Source organism: Brachyhypopomus gauderio, chromosome 17 (genome assembly GCF_052324685.1).
Source record: "Brachyhypopomus gauderio isolate BG-103 chromosome 17, BGAUD_0.2, whole genome shotgun sequence".
Lineage (NCBI taxonomy): Eukaryota > Metazoa > Chordata > Actinopteri > Gymnotiformes > Hypopomidae > Brachyhypopomus > Brachyhypopomus gauderio.
The window spans coordinates 21,852,128-21,862,013 of NC_135227.1; the positions used below are offsets into that span (position 1 = coordinate 21,852,128).

The following is a 9,886-nucleotide window of genomic DNA, read 5'->3' on the forward strand; positions in this document are numbered from 1 at the left end:
CGGGCCTCCCTTCCAAACATGAGGTAGTACTGGGAGAATTTCGTTGTGATCTGTTTTTTGGTCCGAAGACCAAACATGACAGCATCCAGGTATTCATCCCATGTATCAGGCCTCATTCCCACCATTTTGCTCAGGGCACTGAAAACATAATTATAAAAAGAAGTTAATGAACATGTTGATACTTTGATTGAACTATGATTAAATCATGCAAAAACAAGAAAGGTGCTCCCCAACCACCACACCCCACTAACCTCTGAATTGTTCCATTCATCCTCTCCACTAAGCCATTGGTTTGAGGATGATACGGCGAACATAGACTCCTTTTTATGCCCAGCCTCTCACAAACGCTCCTGTTAATATAAAGGACATTTAACAACACAATAAATACACTGACACAAAAAATACTTATTTTAGCACAGAAAATCTCAGCCCATCAAAATTTACCGCATTGACAAACTTTCTCCCTTGGTCTGACAGGATTCGTTTTGGTGCTCCAAATAGGTGGAAAAATTTCACAATGCAGCCGGTCACCTCCTCTGCAGACTTCGACCTCAGTGGATAGGCCTGTGGCCATTTAGTTAAGTAATCTATCAGTACACATATGTACTGATTCCCCGTCTTGGTTGGGATGAGTTTCCCAATCAGGTCCATCCCTATTAGCTCAAATGGTTGTTACCTTTAAAATATTTAAGATGTTAAAGCATAAGCAATGTTGTGGTACAATCTGTATAATAACACATGGCTGTCAGACATGCTGGAATTTCAACCATGCAGTTTCATTTTAAATCAGAGAGGCTAAGCAAAGATGAATGTTCCAAAATTAGCGTAACAATTCTAAATCATTTAGCAGGTTGGTATATACTGTGTAATTCAATAATATTTACCTTAATGTGTGTATATTAAGGGGAGTATATTTACCTTAATAGGGGTATAGTCCACTACTTGTTTTATTACGTTTTGACTCCTCTGGCAAACCAAACATTCTGACACCTGTATAAGACAATTGTGTACATCATGCAAAACTAATGTTAGAATTAGATATATTCTTAAAATGATACAATAACCTAACTACACAGTAAGTGAATATACATTGTGACCTTTATTTATACAGGTAGTCCCATTGAGACTTGGCGTCTCATTTACAAGAGAGACCTGTTTTCAATACAATATAAAACAATTAAGCTAAAAATAACACTTAAATAATATACATATTATTCATACACATCATAAAACAATGTACAAGATAGATATTAAAAAATTACAGTAACTAGATAATTAATATACATAAAACATAGCATATTTATACTGATTAATAATTACATGTGCAGGTATCTATAAATCTCTACTCTAAAACTTTCAGCAGAGCTTTAAAATCCCCAAGTGTGACCAGACTGGACAGCTTCAATTCCTTTTGAAGCAAGTTCCAGCTGGAGGGACCGGAAAAGGAAAACGCCTTTTTACCAAGCTCGGTCTGCACCGAAGGAACACTAAAAGAGATAAAATCCTGGGAGCGAAGGCTGTAACATTGCTCTTTACGAGAAAAAATTTAAAAAAGGTAAGACGGTGCCAGATTAAGAATAGATTTATAAATAAATAAGTAAAAATGTAAAAGCCTGCGGTTATGTAAGGAGGGCCAGTTTACTAAGGGGTATAAGGTACAGTGATGAGTAATGGATCTCGCACCTGTAATAAATCTAATAGCCCCATGGTAAGCAGCGTCCAACATACGTAGCGAAGAGGCAGAGGCATTCATATATATTACATCTCCATAATCTAACCTACTTAAAAAGGTAGCCGAAACCAACTGCTTCCTAGCTCTAAAAGAAAAACAGGACTTATTTCTAAAAAAGAAACCAAGTTGCAACTTGAGCTTTTTAAGAAGACATTCAATGTGGGGGATAAAAGTCAATTTCTCATCAACAGTGATGCCAAGGTATGTATATGATGTTACAAAATCAATTTCAGGGTTTCCCCCAGGATTTCCTTGAAGGTGCGGTGGCAGGACCCCCCGGTTGGGAACCGATAATTTATATCACGTTAATGATATCACGATATAACACAATTACACATGTTTCCAGTTATTTTCTTTATTTCCAACACATTCAGTGGCACATCTGGCAGGCTGGCTCAGAGCATTTAATCCTCCTGGATTTTTTAAAAAACAGCTCTAAGGCCTTCTGGTATGGGAACTCAAGGACTGAAGGTCCATTAATACTGATGCGCATGCACGCAGCCAGGTGCTCCCCCTGTAGCCTGTTTCTCAGGTCTGTCTTCACCTATTATGAATACATACATGAAGGCTTCATCAATGAAATGCCCAATGTTACGGAGTGTGTATTTTATTATAAAAAATTAAAGTGATACTTACCCTATTCATCGTAGAGAAATCTCTCTCACAATTAACACTGGAGACAGGCACCGTCAAGGCTATTGCTGCCAACTTACTTAATGAGGGGTATAGCTGGGGCCACTCCTCATGCTGAGATGCCAGCTTTGTAAGAATGTGGAGCTGATCCATATCCAGAGAGAGAGAGAGAGAGAGAGAGAGAGAGAGAGAGAGAGAGAGAGAGAGAGAGCGCGATCGATCGATCGATCGATCATTACCCTTACATTGTGAATACTGGAGGATTTTGTCAAGTAGGGCAACTAGGCATTTTCATCTCTTCTACCTGAAAAGCTCCAACAACCAAGTGGTGTTTGAATGATTCCCATTCCTGGAGAACCACATGTTCTGGTTGTTGAGGTAGGAATTTTTGTGAAAGTATTTGGAGGTTTGAGGTGCAATTTTCCAAATCTGAAGGTGCTGCTCCAAAAATGTGGAAGGCACCCAGTATGTCTAGGTTCTCAAACCTTCTGTCCAGGTTGTTGAGCAGGCCATCTAGATAAGGATCCATCACCTAAATATGAAAGGAAATTACCATTTTGTTGAGTTCTGAGTCCGTCTCATCTGAAGTGAATCGATTTAATAAGAACGCCTTATTTACAAATGTTGATTGGTTGATTTGAAACCAGAAAAATAGGACCTGTCTCTGGAATCGTGACCAGAAGTCATCACCGCCCTCAAGGCTGACCCTGCCTCTCCTATCTCTCTCCTCCTCATGGCTTGCAATATCAAAGCCTCCCAAACCAGCAGGATCGTGCAGGTTGCTGTGGAACTCGGCCAGACATGACCCAGGGGGCTGCTGATTCCCAGCCTCTTTTATTGCCCTTATGGCGGCCATTGCAACTGGAACCTGAGAAAATAGAATATTCCATCTACCAATAGCAGTATCTGTGAAGCCTAGCACTTGCTTTATTACATAAAATGGTTATTAAAATTATTACCTGCTCTTTAATTGCCAAAAAGTTGACCATTTCTTTTTGGAATACCTTTGACAGGCGGGCTAAGTGGGGCAACACATCGGCCTGGAGGTGCAGTGCTGCCACAAACCTGAAGGTGGAGCAAAACGCATACAGCCCCTTGGCTGTAGGGCACTTATTCACCTTGACCTCCTCAGCCAATGCGGATAGTACAGACGGCAGGTTCCGCTGAAGGCTCTGTATGGCCAGGTGCTGAGAGAGCCACCGTGTGTCTTTCACTTCCTGATTATATTAAAATGTTAAAGGTTACATATTTATGCTGTAGACAAATGTAACCATGTTGACATTGTGTTTTTATTTTCTCCTTCACCGTAACTTTCAAGTCTTTCAGGCCTAAAAGGCCACTGGCAGCTAACAGAACTTCAGTTCTATTCGCACTGTTGTGAAAGTACAAGTGGAGCTGCTGCAAATGGTCCCTAAAAGTTGCCATGTACTGCACTCCCATTGTGGCATCGCGGCAGGCCAGAGCCAACCGGTGAGCTGCACAGGCAACATGGACAACCCAAGGGTAGTCGTCCTGCAGCAGCTTTGCCACCCCATTCTGTCTCCCTATCCAATACAAGTAGAGAGAGTAAATCATGGCATGCAACAGTTATGACTGATGTTCATACGTGCTCATTTTGGACACAGAGACTCATTGTTATACTTCCACCTACATTTTTCACAATTATTTCTTTAATTGTGTAAGATTGTTCTGTATTCTAGATAGCTGGAACTTACCAGTCATTACAGCAGCGCCATCTGTGCCTAGGCCATACAATTGGGCAGTTGGAATGTACTTTTTGTGCAGCACATCCTTAACAGCTCTCACAATTGTGACAGCCTTTCCATCTGGGACCCTAACAATGTCTAGGAACTGACTGAACAGCTGTCCCTCTTTGTCTGCATACCTGGGAATATTTGCAAACAATATCAGTAGCAGTAGCTATTTTATCTTACTAATTTTCTGTCAATAATTAATTCCTCCCTAATTCAACCCCCCCTGAAAAAGACTACCTTATGTGCAGATCCAATTGTCTTGTCACAGATACATCTGTACTTTCATCCAGCTCCAGTCCAATAGCCATACTGGTCTGGATTTCCTGCAGAATGGGCTCTTCAACCACTGACGCCAAAATCTCTAACATCTCATCAATAATGTGGTGAGAACGGTAATTGGCGTTTTTCCCTATCTATATTGTGAGAGAATGTTTTGAAGATAGAGAAGGTTACTACAAGTATAATTTGCCTATAGAGTATGTGGATTAACAAAGTCCAAAATAAGTCACCTTTAACTTCTTGAAGTAATCACATCCCAACAATTCCGCAAGATCTAGAAGATCTGCGTAGTTGGTGTGATGTGCTTGTTCTTTCTTCACAAGATGGTACAAGCATTTAAATCCACCAATGACAGCCTCATGCTCCAGAATAACATTTGGCTCAAATGCAGCGAGAACTGAGGAACCTGCACACAATTTAACTGTCAATATTGCAATTCTGCACGGACATGGAAAGAAGGAAAAATGAGGGATATCATAACAGTGGCATTGCCTTGTGCGAGTGCTGCATGACACTGCACACTCCACTTGTGGTGCTCTGACCCCATGTGCCTGTCTAAATGGTCAGACCTGTAGACGAAGCACCCCGCTTCAATAAATGGTCTTTTAGTTTGGCCAGTTTTTGACGTTTGCTTATGTTTGCGACATAGACGACAGAACATCCCTGTAGGTAAACAGCAGTGATATTCTTATTGCTACTAACATAAATGAATGAAGGAATTTGTTCTATTAAAGTATCCACACAGGTTTAAGTCAAGTGGACTCCAGTAAATTCAGCATTATCGGCAGCAGCAACAAGAAGCAGCAAAATACAACACAATACTTGCCATGATCAGTGTTATAAAGCCATGTTTTGAATCTAGGCTTGTCAACCCATGTTGGGTCCCAGCCTGAGGCCCTGTGTTTGCCTGTCTTTTGATTTTGGTTGGTTGGTTTGCTCTTTTCCCTCTCTTCTCTCTGCACATCTGATTCTGCTCTTGACTCTCCTTGTTCTAGGCTGCATTCTCCGCCTCCACTACTGCTACTACCTGCCTAAAATGTTCATTTCAAAACATTACATGGTGAAATGGGATGACAAATTATATTTACTGTTAACAGTAGGCCTACTTCACATAAGATACAATGTGTGATTACTATGACTACTGTTACTGAGTGGTACTGTTGTGTAAGTGTTCATCATTTGAAGACATTCAAATGATGCAAAAGGGGAAGGTGTTTATAATTTCAATTAAGATGGACATAGTGAAATGAAAGTTGGGAATTTTTACAGCACGCATACTATTAAATGAATTATCCCCGCCATTATCACTGCGCTGGCTATAATGACGTGATTAAGCAGGGTAGCGCAAAGTAGACATAAATGCGGTCAACAAGCCAAACAAGAGATGGCGGTGCTGAAAGGCAATACGCGTGCGCACACACACACACATCATTGATTTTAATCAGTCTTATTTTTAACGGCTGTGTTATATGGAGTCAAATTAGGGTCTTTAATGGTGACGAAAAAAAAATAATATCGCAAATATAAGATTAGCATTATGCATTTTACGTTCCTAATTTGTTTCTGCAATACTTTCCCTCTTTTGCGTTTCTTTCTTTTCTTTGCGTTTCATATTTTATGTTGCTGCTTTTTTTTGCAATACTTTCTCCCTTTTGCGTTTCTTTCGTTTGCGCGTCACTGCTTTTCTTTGCGTCTCGCATTTTACGTTCATAATTTTTTTTTGCGCTTCTCTCTTTTCTTTGCTCCGGTTTTACCCTCTGTGTGGGGCGGGGAAAGAGGCGTGGCCAAGAGCGAAAGGCGTGCTGTGAACGTTCAGGGTCATCAGTTGAACCGTCACACAGCGCGGCAATTTGGTTACATGGCAGACGGTCGCCCAGCTGGACCACAGGTATATGCGTGCAGACATAGACATCAGGTGCTAAAGCACCACCAACTCTGCCCTTTATCAATGAAAGTGCCCTTTTAAAACTTCGTTTAAAAATATATACATTATTATTATTATTATCATCATTTTACTGAGGTCGGTTTGAAATGATCTTTTGAAAACCTGAGCGATTAAAAACAATGCCCTGAAATGAGCCACCACCTCACACACACCCGACCTCTCTCTTCCTTTAACACCAGATGCGCTGCAGCAGCAGTTCAGTTCAGTGAGTGGAAGGAAGCTGAACTGACGCTGAACGTTCACAGCACGCCTTTCGCTCTTGGCCACGCCTCTTTCCCCGCCCCACACAGAGGGTAAAACCGGAGCAAAGAAAAGAGAGAAGCGCAAAAAAAAATTATGAACGTAAAATGCGAGGCAAAGAAAAGCAGTGACGCGCAAACAAAAGAAAGAAACGCAAAAGGGAGAAAGTATTGCAAAAAAAAGCAGCAACATAAAATGTGAAACGCAAAGAAAAGAAAGAAACGCAAAAGAGGGAAAGTATTGCAGAAACAAATTGGGAACGTAAAATGCAAAATGCTAATCTTATATTTGCGATATTATTATTTTTTCGTCACCATTAAAGACCCTAATTTGACTCCATAGTGTTAGGGCTATGTTTGGTCTGAAACAGACGTCAGTCTCGGGTTATATTTGAACCAAAATCAGACGGACGAAACACAGCCCAATTTTCAACGTCTGTTTTTGGGCTAGACGCAGGCCATGACGGCCGACCAGATTTAGCCCAAAAAACAACGTCCATAGGACGTCTGGTGCTTGGTGGAGTAGGCTTACCTGTTCAGTTTCTTCATCTGGCTCTTTTCTTTTTTTGGCGAAGTATTTCAGCAAACTCATCTGAAAGAGGATGCGTTGACGTTAGGAATCGAACATTTTCGCCGAATGTTTCTTTTCTTAAAGGAAATACAGCTAAACTGATATAACCCTTGAACAATGTTCAAAAACTTGTTCACAAATATAAAAAAACATAATTTCAACGCCACATACCTCGGATTTAGTTGTCCAGTTTGATGGCCGGTGTCCTGTCGAGATGAGCTCCTTTTCGCTACTGATCAAATTCCAGTGTCAGAAACGAGAGAGGGCGGGGCAACGCTGATCAAGCGCGGGAAAGGCAGACGAATGCTTTGACTTGGCCAATTACACTATAAAAAGCCGGGCTCCGAATTTTCACGAAGGGTGGCGGGGAAGAACGAAGGCGTGGCGGACCGCCGCACTGAAATGAACGTGGCGGAAACCCTGAATTTGCAATCCTTGTGCAGTTGTAATAGTGGGTAAGGGAGAAGGTACTTTCTTTCTGTTAGAAAATAACATTCCCTTCGTTTTTTTAGCATTTATAACCAAGCGAAGTTGTAATAACTGCGACTGAATGGTGTTAAAAGCAGTCTGAAGGTACTTAAAAAAACAAGAGCAATTGATTTAGCATGACAATAAATTACAGTGTCATCAGCATAGAAATGCACAGATGCATTTACAAGATCATGGGCCAGATGATTAATATAAATAATAAAAAGAGTTGGGCCTAAAACTGAACCTTGAGGGACACCCCTGGAGATTTCTAAAAAACTGGAAGTCTGACCCCCATATTGTACACACTGCTTTCGGTCGGTTAAGTAATTCAGGAACCAGCCCATAGCCTACTCTGAAAACCCAATATCTAAAAGCCTTTGGCATAAAATCCCATGATCAACTGTGTCAAAAGCCTTAGAGAGATCAACAAAAAGGGCAGCACAATAATGCTCTGTGTCTAGAGCAGGGGTGGCCAACCCGCGACTCGCGAGCCGCATGCGGCTCTTTGCCTGGTTTCATGTGGCTCCCCAGCCGGTCCGCGGGCTCACCTGCACAAACGGGGCGACACACTGCTACATTTTCGTGGTGCGCGGTTAGTTTACAAGCCTAGTGAGCCGCTAATACTTTTAAAACCAGCGTAGTGGAAAACACGCATTTGACTGGCTTCACAGCTAATGGACCCAGCCCTGACTGTAGTAGGTAGAGCGCGCCCTCCTGTGGCGACAGGGGGAACGGTCCTGGACCCAGCCCTGACTATATATATATATATATATATATATATATATATATATATATATATATATATATACATACACACACAACCCTTTATCACAGGTGTAACACCAATGTCAAGTCAAGTCAAGTCAGTTTATTTATATAGCACATTTAAAGGCATCAAGTGCCGGCCAAAGTGCTGAACAATTGTTACAGTATAAAACACATAAAAATATAAAACATTTAAATACAAAATATAAAACTAAGCATAAAAGTAGATAGATGAAAATAAGAAAACCCATAAGAACATTTACAATAAAATATACATAAAGGACATGTTAATGACACATTAAGATAGTTCTCTGCTATGTCTGTAGGTGACAGACTGCTCAGGACTCAAAGGCCTGTGAGAATAAGTAGGTTTTTAAATTGGTTTTAAAAATAGTTACTGTAGCCGATTCCCTTATAAAAAGTGGAAGGTTGTTCCATAGTTTTGGAGCTGCTACCGAAAAGGCCCGGTCACCTTTGAACTTTAGTCGAGACCGCGGAATGTCTAGAGTCCACTGGTTAGAGGAACGTAGTGAGCGAGGAGTAGAGCGAGAGTGAAGGAGATCCGAGATGTAGGAAGGAGCTAAGCCATGAAGAGCTTTAAAAACAAACAGTAAAACTTTAAACTCTACCCTGAATTTTACTGGTAGCCAGTGTAGTGATGCCAGCACAGGGGTGATACTGTCTCTTTTTTTAGTCCCGGTCAGGAGACGTGCAGCTGCGTTTTGAACCAACTGGAGGCGTGAAAGGCTCGACTGACAAATGCCCAAGTAAAGTGCATTGCAGTAATCCAGGCGTGAAGAAATAAAAGCATGGATGACCGTTTCCAGATCCTTAAAACATAAAATGTTTCTGAGCTTAGCTATGTTCCTGAGCTGATAAAAACTTCCTCTAACCACTGAGCTGATTTGTTTTTGGAAGTTTAGGTTTGTGTCAAAAATGAAGCCCAGGTTTCTAACATGGTCATGCAGGTTGGGTCTTAAAGAGCACAGATCATTTGCTATCACTCTAGCCGAGTCAGAATTACCAACGATAACAATGTCAGTTTTTTCTTTGTTTAATCTGAGGAAATTATTGGCCATCCAGCGTTCAACCTCCTTCAAACAATCCAACAGGTGATTTGGGGAACCAGTTTTGTTTAGGTTGAGTGGAAGGTAGACCTGCGTGTCGTCTGCATAGCAATGATAAGAAATATTATACTTTTGAAAGATGGACCCAAGAGGAAGCATGTATAAAGAAAACAGAATGGGTCCTAGGATGGATCCCTGAGGTATTCCACAGGTCACAGGTGCACAAGATGATGAGGATTGCCCCATCTTAACAGTGAAGGTTCGGTTAAATAAGTAGGATGTCAACCATTTTAGGGCCACTCCTTTAATGCCAACACTATACTTCAGACGATCCAGCAGGATTTTATGGTCAATGGTGTCGAAGGCTGCGCTTAGATCTAGTAGAATTAAGATTGCGCAGTTCCCAGAGTCCAGGGCGAGAAGTAGATCA

General features: G+C 41.2%; 1 protein-coding gene across 1 annotated transcript; it reads right to left on the reverse strand.

The window, feature by feature from the left end:
• Positions 1-2,618: 2,618 nt before the first annotated feature.
• On the reverse strand, positions 2,619-4,879 carry LOC143480845 (zinc finger protein 862-like). Its single transcript, XM_076978706.1, has 7 exons — positions 4,629-4,879; positions 4,357-4,532; positions 4,081-4,250; positions 3,671-3,909; positions 3,325-3,582; positions 3,024-3,233; positions 2,619-2,897 (listed from the first exon to the last, which is right to left on the reverse strand). Exons 2-7 carry the CDS (start codon positions 4,485-4,487, stop codon positions 2,634-2,636), a joined length of 1,272 nt encoding a protein of 423 aa, XP_076834821.1. The 5' UTR covers positions 4,488-4,532; positions 4,629-4,879; the 3' UTR covers positions 2,619-2,633.
• Between the last annotated feature and the right edge of the window lie 5,007 nt (positions 4,880-9,886).

Excerpts from the sequence above, each read along its gene's own strand:
- LOC143480845 (XM_076978706.1), bottom strand. The coding sequence starts at position 4,487 with ATGTTAGAGATTTTGGCGTCAGTGGTTGAAGAGCCCATTCTGCAGGAA. Across the intron at positions 3,910-4,080 it reads TGGCGCTGCTGTAATGACTG|GGAGACAGAATGGGGTGGCA; the intron begins GTAAGTTCCAGC and ends TGTATTGGATAG. Across the intron at positions 3,583-3,670 it reads TGAAAGACTTGAAAGTTACG|GAAGTGAAAGACACACGGTG; the intron begins GTGAAGGAGAAA and ends TAATATAATCAG.